Below are 19,575 nucleotides of genomic sequence, written 5' to 3' on the forward strand. Positions count from 1 at the left end.
ACCAAACAGTACCTTATATCTCATCTTCCTGGACTTCTTTTTTCTTAGTACTGTTTTCTTGATGATTTGGACTTGATCCTAATAGTCAGGGCTGGAGCTCAAGACAAACCCATGTGGTCTGGTAGGCCTGAGTCATAGCGGCCATTAGATGTGCTGCTTCCTCTTCCGAGGATGACTTTCATGTGTGTGCCTGGCTGCTGTCATGTCAGCTGTCTGCTAAAGTGCATGGGAAACCCCGCTGCTTCCCTGACACAATCCTACTACAGTCTAATTCTGCTTTATCTTGCAGGAAGGAATAATATGGCATCTGCAGGCTCAGGACAGACGAGTGATGGCCAGAAAATGCACCTTAATCTCAAAGGTAAAATTATAATTAACTGAACTATAGGATTGCAGCTGGTTGTTTGGTGTGATAGTCTGTCACACTGTATCTCATCGTGACCCATAACCCAGGCTGTATAATGTAATGTATATACACAGTGACTGCACCAGCAGAATAGTGAGTGCAGCTCTGGAGTATAATACATGATGTAACTCGGGATCAGTAATGTAATATATGTACACAGTGACTGCACTAGCAGAATAGTGAGTGCAGCTCTGGGGTATAATACATGATGTAACTCGGGATCAGTAATGTAATATATGTACACAGTGACTGCACTAGCAGAATAGTGAGTGCAGCTCTGGAGTATAATACATGATGTAACTCGGGATCAGTAATGTAATATATGTACACAGTGACTGCACTAGCAGAATAGTGAGTGCAGCTCTGGGGTATAATACATGATGTAACTCGGGATCAGTAATGTAATATATGTACACAGTGACTGCACTAGCAGAATAGTGAGTGCAGCTCTGGGGTATAATACAGAATGTAACTCAGGATCAGTACAGGATCAGTAATGTATGCACACAGTGACTGCACCAGCAGAATAGTGAGTGCAGCTCTGGGGTATAATACAGGATGTAACTCAGGATCAGTAATGTAATGTATGTACACAGAGACTGCACCAGCAGAATAGTGAGTGCAGCTCTGGAGTATAATACAGGATGTAACTCAGGATCAGTAATGTAATGTATGTACACAGTGACTGCACCAGCAGAATAGTGAGTGCAGCTCTGGAGTATAATACAGGAGGTAACTCAGGATCAGTAATGTAATGTATGTACACAGTGACTCCACCAGCAGAATAGTGAGTGCAGTTCTGCAGTATAATACAGGATGTAACTCAGGATCAGTAATGTAATGTATGTACACAGTGACTGCACCAGCAGAATAGTGAGTGCAGTTCTGGAGTATAATACAGGATGTAACTCAGGACCAGTAATGTAATGTATGTACACAGTGACAGCACCAGCAGAATAGTGAGTGCAGCTCTGGAGTATAATACAGGATGTAACTCAGGATCAGTAATGTAATGTATGTACACAGTGACTCCACCAGCAGAACAGTGAGTGCAGCTCTGGAGTATAATACTGGATGTAACTCAGGATCAGTACAGGATCAGTAATGTAATGTATGTACACAGTGACTGCACCAGCAGAATAGTGAGTGCAGCTCCGGAGTATAATACAGGATGTAACTCAGGATCAGTAATGTAATGTATGTACACAGTGACTGCACCAGCAGAATAGTGAGCGCAGCTCTGGAGTCTAATACAGGATGTAACTCAGGATCAGTACAGGATCAGTAATGTATGTACACAGTGACTGCACCAGCAGAATAGTGAGCGCAGCTCTGGAGTATAGTACAGGATATAACTCAGGATCAGTAATGTAATGTATGTACACAGTGACTGCACCAGCAGAATAGTGAGCGCAGCTCTGGAGTATAATACAGGATGTAACTCAGGATCAGTAATGTAATGTATGTACACAGTGACTGCACCAGCAGAATAGTGAGTGCAGGTCTGGGGTATAATACAGGTTGTAACTCAGGATCGGTAATGTAATGTATGTACACAGTGACTGCACCAGCAGAATAGTGAGTGCAGCTCTGGAGTATAATACAGGATGTAACTCAGGATCAGTAATGTAATGTATGTACACAGTGACTGCACCAGCAGAATAGTGAGTGCAGCTCTGGAGTATAATACAGGAGGTAACTCCGGATCATTATGAAATTTTCAAAATGGAAATGCCACTAGCTAGCTGGTAAGATGACTACATGACTCTTTGCTTTTCCTTGTACGTTTGTTACTTTGCAGGAGGAACTTAAAGGGTTACTCCTACTTTTATAACGTGATGTCAAATCTTTGACCATGGTTGAAGGTGTCTCTGAACTGATCTAGCACTGCGCCGCTTTTTAAATTTTCCCTGCACAGTTTCATCTGTCTACCTGGTTGTGCAGTGAACTGCAAGTCAGTGGGGAGTCGCAATATAAGAAAAATCGCTGCTGCGACCCTCTTGTTTGCCGGATCTGTTGGAGTCCTAGAATTCAGAAATGAAGAGATCATAAAGTGGTTGCACATCTTGGGCTACATGAATGCATTTAATATATATACTCGGACGTATACAATAAACTGATGCCTTAGATACCACATATTGGAAACTGTCACCATAACATTCTTGGTGAAATGATTCGTCAGGTCAGTACCATTACGGCGATAGCAAACTTGAATCCATTTTTTACTATTTTAATGGTTTAAAAAATTATGAATTTTTTTTTTTTCTTAAAAACGTAGTTTGCGGCGCCATTTTCTGAGACAGATAACTTTTTCATTTTTTCATCCATGGAGCTGTGTGAGTTCTTGCTTTTTGCGCTGAGCTGTAGTTTTTAATGGTACCATGTTATGTTACATACTACATTTTGATAGCTTTTTATCGCATTTTTTAGTGGGTGACCCTCCACACCCCCTCCTCCTCACCCCCAAAAAACCTGTCAATTTTGACATCTTGTTTTTTTTTTTTTGTTTCTTTACGACCTTTATTTTTTTTTTAGTCGTTTGATTGCTTGCTCTTTATACCATTACAGTTTTGGATTAGATAGTATAAATCACGATCTCCTATGAAGTCCTGACTGCGGCAGGTCTTCGCAGGTAGTACCAACATGGCAGTGACGCAGGCCCTGGATACTGTGGTAACCCATGGGTGGACGATGGGTGCTTGAAATGGACACCTGCGCCCTTTAAATGCAGTTGACACTGATAGACAGTGGCATTTAATGCAGTAAATGTAGGGTGCAGTTTAGCCGCCAGCGGCCGCCATTGCCTCTTCTTGCAAAAAAAGAAAAAAGATGGCAAACTATTAAACAGGAGGATTTATGATGCCGGGAAAGGATAACCAAGCCTGGAATACATGTTAATTGTACCTTTTTGTGTTGGGACACAGGGAGCCTGTAATGGTAGAAGGGGGATGACACACATTGGGGTTATGCGCTGGCACACCGGAGCCCGCTGATGGCTGAATATTCAGGTTTACACATTCACTTACACACTGCACTTTTTGTTCATTATGAAGCTGGATATTACACCGTCACACAATAGTGGCTTGTGTTAGCCCTCTCCAGGTAGCCTGAGGTTACTGCAGTGAGTCAGCCAGGGACACACAGTGTTCACGGGCTCATGTAAAATTCCTTGCGGGGCGGATGAGGGGGGTTATAGTCTTTTAGACCCGTGAGAGGTGATAATGACATCTCCGTAGGGAGCTCGCAAGTTTCACCAGCTGAAAGATTTTCACTCGGAATTCATTAATCACTGATTAAAATGCAGTTTAACGGGCAAATGTTTAATTTTAGGATTTCTTCATAGTCTCCTAGATCAGTACATTGCAGGAGGTAAGTGCAACATGAATTGCAATCAGACCCATGACATGGGCTGCGGACCGGCGTCCTGCCAGAACCAAGTGCCCCCCGAACGCTCCCTCAAAGTGGATGAGTGTTTACCACATTTCATCCAAAAAATCCATGCTGGAGCTGGCCTTTTAAATCCTTAGTATGCAGCTGATTTTCATTGCAGATTTTAGCAAATCTGCATCAAAGTAATCAACAGGAAAATCATGCAAATTTGTCTACAGATTTGCAACGGAATTCAAAGCAGAATGTATTATCGTGAGCAACTTAGGAAATGATTAGTAAATGAGCTGCCTGCTGGGAGTTGTAGTATCCCTACATCAGGAGTGCCGAAAGTTGTTGGCAAGTACTGCCTTAACCCCTCGTGTCCCTCCAGCTAGTTGTTGAACCACAAGTCCCAGAAGAAGCAGTATGGGTCGGCATCGTGAGCCCCAGCTGATCATGTATGGAGTAGCATCTGCGCATCTGGAGAGTTATTCAACTGTACTCGGCTCTTGTTTGCTTGCCGCCATCTGCATTTTTTGGGTGGCACGCATAATCCTTTAGGATATAAAATGTTTTACTAGCTTCTTTGAGGGGGATTTCCTTGATGTTGACATTTTGAACCAGACGCAGGGGGGCAGCATTGAAATCGGGTGTCAGAAGTGGGGGGACAGCCGCAGATGTTACCCTTAGTGCTTGGAGGAGGCTGGTACCCCCACATTGTAAGCAATTAAGAGGTTAACCCAGACTGGGGATAGGAAATCTTTGTTTCCCCTTCAGTAGCTGGTCCACCCCTCCCAATAAAAAAAATATAATTGGCTTTCATTCTGTATGCAGCGATCTAGTGGTTACAGAGAGTTGCTGTGTGCCGGGAGGGGGCTCAGAATACCCCTCTGTGTCCTGCGCCCCCTTCTCCACGGCATGTGTTTATTTAACTTCAGAAACAGAGAGGTGTGTGTGAGGGAACCAGGGGGAGGAGGGTTAATTCCCCCAATTTGATATACCTTGTAAAAGCAGGGGGAGTCTGCTCCAAGCAGACCAACTTCCTCCAAGTCATTAGTGTCATTAGCGGAGGGGAGCGTTCGGCACAATGAGTTCTGTGTGAGCATCTAACGTAGAAAGGGCCATTCACGGCCACCCGATACACCCCAAAAGACGTACAGTGCCAGCACTATGCCCCTATACCTTTATCAATCCCCCCCATCATCTCACTGGTGTGTGCGCGCTCACACCTCCTTAATGCCACACGACTGACGTGCTGCACATTTGGCGATCACCCATACATTTTTCCAAAGTTTTAAGGATTTTTTTTGGCTTCAGATTTCAAAGAGGAGAGGCAGTGGTAAAGATGCCCATGTGGGTGGTATGTTGGCATCGTCTTGGGTTCTGATGCATTGCATCACCGAGGATTGTTTCCACGCAAGTAAACATGAAATCAAAAATGGACGTCCCCATTTACGTAAATTCAGCTCAACCCTTATGTCACGAAAAGTTCTTCAAGTTTCAGGAAATACTTTGCAGTTTAGATTCTCAACAATATCAAGATCTCTGTTTTGTGTCAGTGAATGGAATCAGACTTGTTTGTATCCAGAGGCTGTAAATTTGTACAGAGCTATTATCCGTTGCTTTGACCTGCTGGATGAAAATAAGGAAAGCAAGCAGAGATCTTAAAATTGGTGAACGATGCAAAGAGTTTTTTTTTTTTTTTATTGTGCAACAAAACCCAACCATAAGTGAAAGGATATACAAAATCCACATTGATTTTACTCTGGTGTTTTCACAGGTTTAGGGATAACAACTTGCTTGCAGGTCTGGGAAACCCCTTTTATTTCGGTTTCAAATAAGCTGTAATGTATATTGACTCTTAATGTTAAAGGGAACTTATAAGCTAGTATTATGGCAGTAATGGTACAGCTATGTAGGCATTTGTCCCCCGATTAAATTGATACCTTTTTTGTAATAATCCGATGTGCCAATCATGAGATATCTAATGTAGAAGTCACATGCAAATCAGCCAGAAGTGCACTGGGGGCGTGTCAATGCACCTGGTTTGCTGCTTCAGTGACACGCCCCCAGTGCACTTCCCGCCTGTATTATATGTGGCTTCTACATCAGATTTCTCATCACTGGCACATCAGATCTCTATAAAAAAGAGTGTCATTTTAATTGAGGGACAAGCGCCTTAATGACAAGGTGCACTTTTGCTTTCGTAAATGCGGTTTGAAAGCTATAATATCTTTTAACGTGCCTATAATAATATAGTTTTTATTGTTTTGTGATGCATAGGCTTTATTTTTATGAGATATATATATATACAGTACAGACCAAAAGTTTGGACACACCTTCTCATTTAAAGATTTTTCTGTATTTTCATGACTATGAAAATTGTACATTCACACTGAAGGCATCAAAACTATGAATTAACACATGTGGAATTATATACTTAACAAAAAAGTGTGAAACAACTGAAAATATGTCTTATATTCTAGGTTCTTCAAAGTAGCCACATTTTGCTTTGATGACTGCTTTGCACACTCTTGGCATTCTCTTGATGACCTTCAAGAGGTAGTCACCGGAAATGGTCTTCCAACAATCTTGAAGGAGTTCCCAGAGATGCTTAGCACTTGTTGGCCCTTTTGCCTTCACTCTGCGGTCCAGCTCACCCCAAACCATCTCGATTGGGTTCAGGTCTGGTGACTGTGGAGGCCAGGTCATCTGGCGTAGCACCCCATCACTCTACCTCTTGGTCAAATAGCCGTTACACAGCCTGGAGGTGTGTTTGGGGTCATTGTCCTGTTGAAAAATAAATGATGGTCCAACTAAACGCAAACCGGATGGAATAGCATGCCGCTGCAAGATGCTGTGGTAGCCATGCTGGTTCAGTATGCCTTCAATTTTGAATAAATCCCCAACAGTGTCACCGAAAGCACCCCCACACCATCACACCTCCTCCTCCATGCTTCACGGTGGGAACCAGTCCATCCGTTCACCTTTTCTGCATCACACAAAGACACGGTGGTTGGAACCAAAGATCTCAAATTTGGACTCCTCAAACCAAAGCACATATTTCCACTGGTCTAATGTCCATTCCTTGTGTTCTTTAGCCCAAACAAGTCTCTTCTGCTTGTTGCCTGTCCTTAGCAGTGGTTTCCTAGCAGCTATTTTACCATGAAGGCCTGCTGCACAAAGTCTCCTCTTAACAGTTGTTGTAGAGATGTGTCTGCTGCTAGAACAGAAGCAGAGGTGACTCTTGGTCTTTCTTTCCTGGGGCGGTCCTCATGTGAGCCAGTTTCTTTGTAGCGCTTGATGGTTTTTGCAACTGCACTTGGGGACACTTTCAAAGTTTTCCCAATTTTTCGCACTGACTGACCTTCATTTCTTAAAGTAATGATGGCCACTCGTTTTTCTTTACTTAGCTGCTTTTTTCTTGCAATAATACAAATTCTAACAGTCTATTCAGTAGGACTATCAGCTTTATATCCACCTGACTTCTGCACAGCACAACTGATGGTCCCAACCCCATTTATAAGGCAAGAAATCCCACTTATTAAACCTGACAGGGCACACCTGTGAAGTGAAGACCATTTCCGGTGACTACCTCTTGAAGCTCATCAAGAGAATGCCAAGAGTGTGCAAAGCAGTCATCAAAGCAAAAGGTGGCTACTTTGAAGAACCTAGAATATAAGACATATTTTCAGTTGTTTCACACTTTTTTGTTAAGTATATAATTCCACATGTGTTAATTCATAGTTTTGATGCCTTCAGTGTGAATGTACAATTTTCATAGTCATGAAAATACAGAAAAATCTTTAAATGAGAAGGTGTGTCCAAACTTTTGGTCTGTACTGTGTATATATATATATATATATATATATATATATATATATATATATATATATATATATAATGTGTGTGTGTATAATCATATATTTATATTTTGTGTTATCAAGGGAAATAAAAAATGCAACTAAGTCTGTATATTTTTTTTATTACATTATTTTATTTTTATTGCATTTTTTATACATTATTATTTATTCATTGCTTCCCTATGTCTGGTTATTATTATGTAGCAGACATATTGTTTCTTGTGTCATCAGGGCAGGGCTACAGATGCGGTCTGGTTAAGCGCTGGTGTTGTTTAGCTTTTTTTTTTTTTTTTTTTAATAAATTTAATTTACTTTACCATTACATTTTTATATTATAGCAGTACACTTATTTTATTTTGTTCTTTTTTTTCTGTTCATTTAATTATTTTACCATTACGTTTTTATACTATACAGGAACATTCATGCTAAAAGGAGAGAACAAGAGTACCACTGGCATAAAAAGTCAAATTTTATCAGCAACAAAAGTTAGTACAATGCATAATAATAAATAACATTATCTATCCTAGCAACAAAGGTGCAATGTGCCGAGAAATGCAGTGCAACAGAGCAGATCAACCTGAAACATGCCTGATTCAGTAATAGGGCAATATAGACTATATGGACAGGGACCACATGCTAAGTACACATAGGGGCACAAGTTGGCCACAATAAATTCACATGCAAGTAGCAGGTCCAAAAAAGTCTTATCAGGATCAGGGCACAAAGGCTATGAAGTGCCGCAGATGAAAATAGTGGCAGGAGACGCCTCGACGCGCGTTTCGCTAGAGGGTGTTCAAGCTTTATCAAGAGGCTTCATTGCCTTTCTGCCCTGATCCTGGTAAGATTTTTTTGGACCTTCTATTTGCGTGTGAATTTATTGCAGACCATTTGTGCCCCTATGTGTACTTGGCATGCGGTCCCTGTTCATATAGTCTATATTTCCGTATTACTGAATCAGGCATGTTTAGGCTGATCTGCTCTGTGGCGCTGCATTTTTCAGCACATTGCACCTTTGTTGTTAGGATAGATAATGTCATTTATTATTATACATTGTACTAACTTTTGTTACTAATAAAATTTGACTTTTTATGCCAGTGGTAATCTTGTTCTCTCCTTTTAGCAATTTTGTCTGAGTTGGTATTCACCATTCTGGTTCTGGTATAGTTTTAACCGGATATCCAGCATTCCTTTTTGTATCATGTACTGGGCCTTCTCTTATTTAACAAGAACATTCATTTAGGTTTTTTTTTCTGTTATTTATCTACCGTAATTTATTTTACCATTTTTTTTCATTATTTCCCTGTAACTGGCACCTATCAACTCCAGTTACAGGGTAAATACTGAGTCGAAAGAACTGTAAGTCTGATTTGGGTCTGCTCGTGATCAGCAGGACTGGAGCAGTAAGCGTCATTACCCCTTTTCTGATCACTTAATACATGGCAGTCATTGAATGCCATGTTTCCAGCAATCAGGAAGACAGACGTGGTATGATACCGTCCCTGTCTTCTTTCTGGAGAATGAATGGCGGCTTTCCTCCTTTGTAGCTGCTGGATGTATATGAATGGCCTATAGATCTAAAGAGGTTGGGCGTCCATAAACTTATATTGTATGATTGTATACAGCCCTGAGTATACATGTGTACGGTATATATTTTATGTTTGGAGTATAACTCTTTATGACATCTGCTCTGACTTCCAGTGAAGAATACCCCGTTGCTGCTGAACATACAGACCCCTACAGAACACAGCGGCAGCGCAGACAGCAGCGGGGACGCCGCCTGGGGTAAGCCCTGTGCCGAGCCTGGATCGCCTCCTGAGGATGGTGAGTTCAGCTCCTGTGGAAAATGAATTGCGGCACTTGTTAATCTCTTTTACCCTCTGACCGTGTCTGGTTTTTACCTTACAGAAGCCACAGACTCTGAGATGATATTTGAGAATGGTCACTTTGCTCTAGACAAAGTCAGGTTTGTACACCCACTTATATGTACATCACTGCATACATTGTACAGCCCCTGTATACATCTCTGTATCAGAATGACTGTATTGTATGAACCTGTATAAACAGCGGCTACATAGAGACTTCTTCTTCATTCTTTCCATACTTAACCTTTTCTAAACCAGATTTACTTTTGCACAGAGAATAGTTATATTCCCTGACCGCAAGCAGAAATCGTGAAATGCACAGGAATGTATGCACAGTACATAATCAAAGTTTCAGCGCTTTATTGACATAAAACTACACAAAACCTATAAAGATTTTACATATTAAACAGGGTCCATCATTCACAATAGGTGATATCACAGATCACCTCCTCCTCCTGTACAATGACTGGTAACACCTCTATATACAGTAGATAATACAGGATCCACCATTCACAATAGGCGATGTCACAGCTCACCTTCTCCTGTATAATAACGGATAACACCTCTATATACAGTAGATAACACAGGATCCACCAATCACAATAGGTGATGTCACAGCCCAGTTCACCTCCTGTATAATAACGGATAACACCTCTATATACAGTAGATAACACAGTATCCACCATTCACAATAGGTGATGTCACAGCTCACCTCCTCCTCCTGTACAATGACTGATAACATCTCTATATACAGTAGATAACACAGTATCCACCATTCACAATAGGCAATGTCACAGCTCACCTCCTCCTCCTCTTCCTCATGTACAATCACTGATAACACCTCTGTATACAGTAGATAACACAGTATCCACCATTCACAATAGGCAATGTCACAGCTCACCTCTTCTCTTCTGTACAATGACTGATAACACCCCTGTATACAGTAGATAACACAGTATCCACCATTCACAATAGGCAATGTCACAGCTCACCTCTTCTCTTCTGTACAATGACTGATAACACCCCTGTATACAGTAGATAACACAGTATCCACCATTCACAATAGGCAATGTCACAGCTCACCTCTTCTCTTCTGTACAATGACTGATAACATCTCTATATACAGTAGATAACACAGGATCCACCATTCACAATAGGTGATGTCACAGCTCACCTCCTCCTCCTGTACAATGACTGATAACATCTCTATTTACAGTAGATAACACAGGATCCACCATTCACAATAGGTGATGTCACAGCTCACCTCCTCCTCCTGTACAATGACTGATAACACCTCTATATACAGTAGATAACACAGGATCCACCATTCACAATAGGTGATGTCACAGCTCACCTCCTCCTCCTGTACAATGACTGATAACATCTCTATTTACAGTAGATAACACAGGATCCACCATTCACAATAGGCAATGTCACAGCTCACCTCCTCTCTTCTGTACAATGACTGATAACACCTCTATATACAGTAGATATGAGTTATGCGGATGCATTATACACATCTGAAGCCAGGGAAGCACAGTAGAATAAATAGTCTTTATGTAACGTACCGGGGACGCAGCGTTCTCACTTTTTCCTAGTAAGCATGGCCTGGGATTCTTTTCTTGGGCCGAGCAGATATTTAATTTATATAAAATGCCATCACTTTTTCCATAGCACCTCCTGTAATTCGATCTATTTTATATATTTTTTGTCCTCCCTCTGCAGCGCTGTCTTTGTCTCCGCGTCACGTGTCGTCCTCTCCTTTATTTCACGCTGCCCTGCAGAATGTCTCATGGGATTGTGTCTATGAGGTGCCACTGATGGGGTCATTGTTTCTTTCACCTACGTACTAAAAATCCTGCTGAGAATCCACGCTAGAGCCGGTCACAGTAATAATGAACCCACACTCCCAGCAGCATCCTCATGTCCTGGATATTCCAGCACGTTCCTTCCTTTGAAGAAACAAATTTTAACGGCACATTGTAAATTCTGGATCCATGACTTTTGACCGAAGAGCTGATATTTGGCCATTCGATACCAAATGAGGCAAGAACTGAGCGGCTGGGTAATCAGTCACCGATCTGATTACTTTCCTGGAAACAGTGTCACGCTTTTTTTTATAGGTTGCATCTGAATTTGCAGCTAGTCCTAATCACAGTGTGAATTATACACATCCTAGATTGCAAAACATAACTCTGTACGGACCAGCAAGGAACTCTAGCAGATTTCAGCTCTGAAGGCATAATGATTGTGAATGCAGCTCTGACTATAATGCTGCTTTTTCTGTAATTCATGGTCAATGTTTAAAACTGCTTTTTTGGGGGGGATTTCTATTTTATTACATAGGGACTACAGCTCTCATCCTGAAGCGACAGAGAGCTGTACTAGACAGCCAGGTAAAAGCCAAACTGAGACGGACGACATCACTGTGATTGGTGAGTGACACTGTGTATGAGCGAAATAAAAGATGACGCGTTTAGATGAGCATATGATTGGCGAATATTCCAGATTATCCACCTGTGGAAACATGCAGTGGACCATCCAGCGAACGAGCAAAATTCCTTGTTTGTCAGGTGATCGGATCATTAATGCCGGTGAATAAATCATTGTTATCAGCAGCACATCGCCCGGTGTAAACTGGGTGCACTGATGGTAACATGATGTTATTTGGCGATCACTTGGTCCCTATCTGTTAACACGGACCATTATTTACAGACCTTTAAAGGGGTCGTCTGGTCACACATATTGATGACCCATCTGGCCGTCAGAGCAAATAACAGATGATCGGTGCGGGGTGCCAGGTCTCAGACCCCCACGATCCACAGGATAGGTCATCCATATGTGTGGCCGAACATCCCCTTTAAGCTGATAGAGGATTGTTAAAGGGGTTGTCCAGGCTTGGGGCTCAAGTCTGCAGTCACTATTTGTGACTGCAAACTTGTGAATCCATTCAGCGCGCACAGTGTGCGCTGTTAGGATTCTCCGGTGCCGACTCCAGGAGCAGGCGGTCATATTTGCGATTTGCGTACTTCCGGCCACCTTCTGACTAGACGTGTCCGGCCTTGCTCAGTTTACTTGTATTGAGCGAGGTCGCACAAGTCTAGTCGGCACGTGACCGCCTGTATGAAAATCACACGCACGCCTCCATCGGAGAATCCTGACAGCGAGTACACTTCGTGCTATGAGGATATTCAAGTCTGCAGTTACATAGAGCGACTGCAGACTTGGGCCCCAAGCTTGGACAACTCCTTTAAGACCTGATAAAACTTTCAGTTGTGAGCAGAAGCTTTGCAAAAAGTGAGGTTTTGAAGTACTAAATAGTTTAGAAAGTTGTAGATGTTTCTATTAATGTACAATAATTAAACTGCATTTAGCCGAATCTGATTTTACGCACTTGCATCCAAACTGTTTTTTCTTTTATTTTCTTTCCAGTGAACGGCGATCATGACCACACGTCTGGGTCAAACACTGTGGCCTCGATAGGAAGCGCTTTAACAAGCAGCGTCACCAGTTCCACACCTTCCCCTGTTTTAGGGTTACCACCCGGGGCGAACGTAGAGTCATCGGAGACTCAATCATTGTTGTCTAGCTCTGCCACCCCATCTTCAGACGGTTTGCCATCTGGGTAAGAAGGGTGCAGTTACTGGGATGTTCTTCTGCCAGTTGCAATGTGTACAGGAGACTGCAGTACACAGCGGTTACCGGCCCTCAATGCTTCATTATGTGTTTGTGTGAAAGACGTCTTTCTCCTGACACAGAGCCGGCCTGTGTGCGCGCATAGGACAATCCGGTGCAATCACATACACCTCACTGCAGATGGGGGGCGCTTTGTACTTCTCCACCCTGATGGATGCCACTGTCCATGTTTTACTACTATATGTACCATTGACGTCAGAAACCCCGCTGCTTTAAAACCTGTTTTAACACGAGACATACTACTACCACCATGAGACAAACTACTACCACCAAAAAGCAATTCCTTTGGTCATCATTGCATTATGACGTGTTGAGCGGCACCACATAACTGCAGTTACCCATCATTTTTGGGGGTGACCCTAACACACTTTAGGGCTAGGGTCACACAGTGATTTTGGTCGAAGGTCATGAAGAACACAATGTAGGATTGCAAATTATATTGGTGAATATGGCTGTATTGCAACATGTGACTACCGGTCACAAGTAATCCAAATGTGCCGAATTTTGTTTGCAAGTTGCATAGACTTCAGAGAAAGTAGCATGCAACATCTGTTCACTTGCGTCCTGTTTGCTTCTTCTTGTTTTAAGTGTTTAATAAGTGTTGCAAATCCTAAATCACATGTAAGTCAGAGCCAAATCACACAAAAGAGCAAGTTGTGTACATTTTATATATGTTTTTGGTCGTTCAACTTGCTTTAATAAAAGAGTTGTCTCACGGACAATCCCTTTAACAGCTCCGTCAGTCTACACTTGGCCACCATATCGGCTTCCGTTCTTTGTAGTAGCCGCAGCTCGGTGATATCCGGCTACTAAGGAGGAAATGTAGTATTACATGGCTGGATAATAGATGGGATTCTCAAGTCTCCCAGAGCGAGAGTTGCTCTCCCAATGGAGGACCCTATAACTGATGCTCTAGTACACCACGTAGACAGAAAGGGGGATGCTTTTGGATTTTTCTCTCTTTACTTAATGGACATGGATGTCTTTGGGGAACTTTTTTTTTGCAATTGGTTAATTTTGCACCGTTTGCCTTCCATAGCCTCTGCATTGCTTGGTCTCTGCACAATGAATTTAGCAGAGTTTGTAAGTCTTTTATCTGTCTTTTTCTGGAAGATCAGAAAGATAGTTTTAAGATTAGACTAACCTACCGATTTCAACTTGTTCGTCCGGCAATGTAATGTGTATGGGATTGTCGGGGAAGACAAGGATCTGCCATGTCAGATTTCGGCCTGCCCATCGCTTTAATCTCTCCAAGATAAGCTTTGTATGGAGACGGCTTTCTCATTCTGCCAAAGAAGAACTTCTGTGTTTGGTATATCTGTCCAAGATGGTTATCGGCTGAAGCTTTATTCCTCTGACTGCCATCTAATATATATAGTCATATATCGGCACAAAGGCAATCTCTTTCAACCAAAGACAGATAAAAAAAAAAAAGAGTGGCAGCAAACTACCCGTCAGAAAGAGCTCACTGACGGATTCTTAGAGAACTCATTCAGCAGCCAGCAATGTGCCTGTAAAAGCTAAACGGTGCAAAATTTTTAATGCAACCTAATTGCGAAAAGTATTGTTAGCTAAAAATGCATGTATTACAGTAAAAAAAAAAAAGAAGTTTCCATAATTAATAAAGCAAGTGGATGTTTAAAAAGGCTCCTGACCTTAGGGGGCGCTACCGGTGAGTACAGTTTGATTATTTGCTCACACGACAGCGGCTCTCATCCATACGGCACCTGATCCTGGGTGAGATATATATGTAGATATCCCACCAGACAATGACGTCATATACTGCATGTTTTGCAGATCCATACACAATAGGACCACCAATGTTAATATTAGCTATAAACAACTTTTGCAATGGGAATCTTTAATCATTGCAGTTGTCTGCTGGGACTTCTAGTTCCACCAGAGCTCTAAGGCAGTGTATTGGCTACTGATGCCATTAGTTGCACAAGGGGGTCCGGATTTTGCTGCTCAGTGGGTCTTTGTACCCTGGGTGTTTGTTTGTGTGACCAGGGCGTTAACCTGCAGCGCTGTCTTTTGTACAGAGAGGGGTTAATCAGCATCTCAGGAGCACAGCCTGTTTGTTTGGGTGGTGAGGTCAGAGGCTGGGAGCAGTGTCAGTCACAGGTAATTAGGGTTGCGCTCTCACAGGCTCTTTATGTGTTCTTTGTAAGGGGGCTCTGTTCTCCACACTCGGCTTTTCCTGCCCAAAACTCCTGGAAAACTTCTGCATCAACTGTGAAAACCCCCTTTATGCGAGTTAGGGCTGAGGGTCGGCCCCTTTTATGCAGACCATAGGATGCTTCAAGGGCAAATGTAATTTTACCTTGATTTTTAAATGACGCAAATAAAGCAATTATGACCTAATTTTATTTATTTTTTTATTCGTGCAAAAACATGTGCCATCCTTAATATTGGGGCAATAAAGGGATTTTTTAGGTTATTTCATAGAACTTTTCTTGTAGTAAAATTAGTTTGGCAAATTATTAATTATCTTTTCTTTGTGACATCAGTTTTAAAGGGGTTTTAGACTCAATTGGCTAGCAATGTGTTAAAATAATATAATCAGATGCTAGTCACCCTCCCCAGGTCCAGCGCCCGCTCTCCCCGCCACTGCTCCAGTCTCTGTTCGTTGGCTGCAACAATGACGTCACGACTACAGCAGACTTCACCACTGTAGCCAATCCCTGAGTTCAGTGGATTGTGCCATCTACATAGGCAGAGCCACCAAACTCATTGATTGGCTGCAGTTGGGATGTCACCGCCGCAGCCAATACATAGACACCAGAACAGCTGTGGGCAATAGAGGTCAAACTCTAAATGTGGAAAATCCCTTTAAAGGGTTATCATCTAGTCCTTATAAATGCAAGCAATTTTGCAATTTACTGCTTATTAAAATTTGCAGCTGTTCTTAAGATATTAACACTTTTTTCTTTTGTTTACAACTCGTTGCCTAGGAGACCGACCACCGCTGCTTTGTAGCTTTTAAGCACTGCGCTGAAGCTGGCCAGGTTTAGGAGGTTACAGCGATCCTGGCCAGCTTCAAAATGGCACTTACAAGCTCAATACAAAAGATCCTGTAAGCTCTGTGCATATTCTGCTGTCTGGAACAAAAAGAAAAGTGTTAATATCTCACGAATGACTGAACATTTTAATACGCAGTAAATTGCAAAATTGCTCGTATTTACAAGGGCTATCCTACAATACCCATTCATGAAAATGGAAATAAACTCTTTAAGGCAAAGCTTAAATGATCCTATTCACTAAGGTACGAATTGTATCCTTGAAAAACACGACTAGCTCTCGTATGCAAAGATGGACGAGTGAATGAGCCGGATGACTTCCCTCATGGGAACATTAATGGGTTTATTGGTTGTCATCATGTTCTGTGTGCCTTAGTGCCCCAGAGACAACCCCAATGGGTCCAATGGGGTATGTAGGTTTTCAGCAAATGTTGAGGATCTGCACTGGGCTCTCTTTTGCTGATGCAAAAAATAAGTTGGTTATGCCAAGGTTTGGATGGGGGCACCCGAGACCCAGGGTGATCTGTCCTAGCATAGTTATCGCCAGCACCCGGAAATGCAGCCCTCTCCTCTAAATAAACCCCGGCATTAATGTTCCTTTTTATACCAATGATTCAGACCAACCCAAAAAATAAAAAATAGGGCGGCCATATTGAAGCCAATAGACCAAAATAGTCTGATTTGTAGCTGCTTACGTTGTCTCAAGGGCAGCGTAGGTAAATAATAATGTGTCAGTCACATGGATGTCCTTGGCCAAAAGTCCTAGAACACAGACGTGTGAGATGGGCCAGGCAGAAGGTGGACGGGTAATATATGGAGCACACAGACGGAAAGACTAGGTGGAATGGAAATGCAAACATTGGCTCCTTAGCAGCCATTTTTATTGCCTACCCCTTTCTTTTGTTTTTTTTGGGGGGTTGTTGATTGCATGTTCTATGCTGCAACCCTAGCGTCCCGGAGGCAGCAAGTGGCACATTATGAGTGCACTGTGTGTAAAGTTTTTCTTTCTTCTGCTCACTTGGCTGCCATTCACTTTTCTGTCTCTTACAAAGACACTCTGTCTGTCGCTCTGGCGCAGAGGCAGCGGTTTCCTCCTGCAGTTAAGAGAGGCTCCTTGGCAGAGTAATTGAAGCCTTGTGCCCTGACTATACAGAAACTGGGCAGAGCCGCTGTGCCCACACGACAGCACAATCCCGGCAGCTTCCAGAGAGAATAGCTATGTGTCCAGCCCGTGACCCGTATGTTTGTACACCCTGGGCTGTTTTTTGGATTTTTTTCCGCTTCAAAGCAACACATTAATGCAGTACCTGCCCCGGTAACTGTATAGGAAGCAAAAAGTACATTAATCAAACCCGAAAGCTGCTGCCATGTAGACAAAGAGCTTGCAGTCTGTACGGCGGTGACGTGGCATGGCTCAGATGTCGGTGCCAGTTTTACTAGATGTGATACAGGCATGGGTATGACACCATTTCCAGTCAATTATATGCAGTTTTTATTTTGCAGGTGGCCCCGGACCCTGACAAATAACTTGAAAATCGAGTACCTTTTTCTATATGTCAAGAAAAAATATATGTTTTCCGCCTCCATAATACACATAGCACAGCAATGCATCATGCTTGCACTGTTGACAGATAATTAAAGAGGGTGCATGATGGATTTTGGTCTTTCGATAGAAAAAAAAAAAATGACAGCATGGTATTTGCTCACTATGGGGTAAATTCCTAAATGCAGACTAGATCCTATCACCTTCATAGCTTCCGTTTTTCCCCCATTTTTTTTACTTTGATTTAGATGGGAACAGAGACAATTGAGCAATGGCCGAGTGTATTATGTGGACCATAACACAAAGACCACCACTTGGGAGAGACCTCTACCTCCTGGGTAAGAGCCCACCACTCCCAGGAAATTGCTTGGCTCACATCCGTTATATATATATATATATATATATATATATATATATATATATTTATATTTATTTAGTGTTGGTTTTATATATTGACCATCGTTTCTTTGTAGATGGGAGAAGCGGGTGGATAATCGGGGCAGATACTACTACGTGGACCATAACACTCGCACAACCACGTGGCAGAGGCCCACCGCCGAATATGTCCGCAATTACGAACAGTGGCAAACGCAGAGGAACCAGCTACAGGGGGCAATGCAACAGCTTAGCCAACGCTACCTGTACCAGGTGAGTCCTGACAGTGACTGAATATGGGTAACCCCGCTACCTGTAGTGCCGAATGTTTACCAGAAAGTCCTGCTTTTCGGGATCGGAAGGAGTCCCAATGGTCGGCCCCCCTTCCGATCTGCTAGTTTTAATTATGGAAATTATTCTGGAATAATAAGACTCTGTTCACACAGGGTTTTTATCCACGTTTCACCATTGCATTGTTTTCACAGAGTAGCTTAGAAAAATGTCTCTATAGTTTAATGACACTCATTAGCCTCCATTATATCCGGTTTCCATTGTCTTTGATGGGTACAGTAACATAATCTACTGCACCTCTATACCCACCAGTCTGTATCTAAAGTCAGTGGCATTTACCAGTTCCATTATACTTTCCATTTGGGAAAAAAAAATGTTAGGAGTCACTAAATCCAGTTTCACACGTCCGACATTCACTGTCCCAGTATCCATCGCCATGTCCAGACCAGCCGCTAGTCTCCTGAACAAAACTCAGTAGCCTCATAGTCATATTTGAGGTGGGTGAGTTTGAGACAGGAAAGTGCAGCTTGTCTTGGACATGGCGTTCCATACTGGGACGTGTGAAATAGCTCCTTTTTTTCGGACTCACTCTTTGTACAGCTGATTTGGAAGGGTCCTTCTTTTGCGAACCCCCAACCACCACCTTTCCCAGTGATCAGCTGCCAGTCACTGCTCCTAAGCCACAGTACATATGTATATACTATGGGTCACAAGCAGTGATTAGCAGCTGATCAGTGGGAAATGTGGCGGTTGGGGGTCCGCAAAAGAAGGACCCCAATATACAGATCATGCCTGATATGCATGTTTTTTTTCCCCTTTAGCACTTCTAGTGGACAAACAAGGCATAGCAGCAGCTGAAACCTGTTTGACCCCGTTATAGTCAATAGGGTACATTGGGTGCCGTTTGTGACAGATCTGCCTCCTGGGAAAAATTCTCTTTTACCATTTCTATAATGGAGCAGAAAAACTGAATTCTTAATGCAGATATGAAACTAGCTGTCACCAAATTGGTTAGAAAGGTTGACTTTTCTCCCACTTTTACTCCCCTTTCGATAAGCGTCCTCTTAAAGGGACTTCTAGAGAGCAATTTCCCCAAAAGTGGACATTCCCTTAAATCAGGAGATAATTTCGGTAGATATCTTTATAAGGA

At 42.4% G+C, this 19,575-nt stretch overlaps 1 protein-coding gene across 2 annotated transcripts in view; it reads left to right on the forward strand.

The window, feature by feature from the left end:
- Positions 1-19,575, forward strand: part of WWP2 (WW domain containing E3 ubiquitin protein ligase 2) — a 49,389-nt gene that overhangs the window by 5,191 nt on the left and 24,623 nt on the right. Inside the window, exons 2-8 of one of the 2 annotated variants that reach the window (XM_073659261.1) lie at positions 290-361; positions 9,337-9,459; positions 9,544-9,601; positions 11,847-11,935; positions 12,933-13,125; positions 18,008-18,097; positions 18,233-18,407. In XM_073659261.1, coding sequence (XP_073515362.1) covers positions 301-361; positions 9,337-9,459; positions 9,544-9,601; positions 11,847-11,935; positions 12,933-13,125; positions 18,008-18,097; positions 18,233-18,407 — 789 coding nt within the window. In that variant the 5' untranslated portion in view covers positions 290-300. The remainder of the gene's footprint in view (positions 1-289; positions 362-9,336; positions 9,460-9,543; positions 9,602-11,846; positions 11,936-12,932; positions 13,126-18,007; positions 18,098-18,232; positions 18,408-19,575) is intronic. The other variant, XM_073659262.1, reaches the window with a different exon arrangement.

This window comes from Phyllobates terribilis, unplaced genomic scaffold (genome assembly GCF_046119375.1).
Source record: "Phyllobates terribilis strain yellow unplaced genomic scaffold, ASM4611937v1 Scaffold_13__5_contigs__length_258822181, whole genome shotgun sequence".
Classification (NCBI taxonomy): Eukaryota; Metazoa; Chordata; class Amphibia; order Anura; family Dendrobatidae; genus Phyllobates; species Phyllobates terribilis.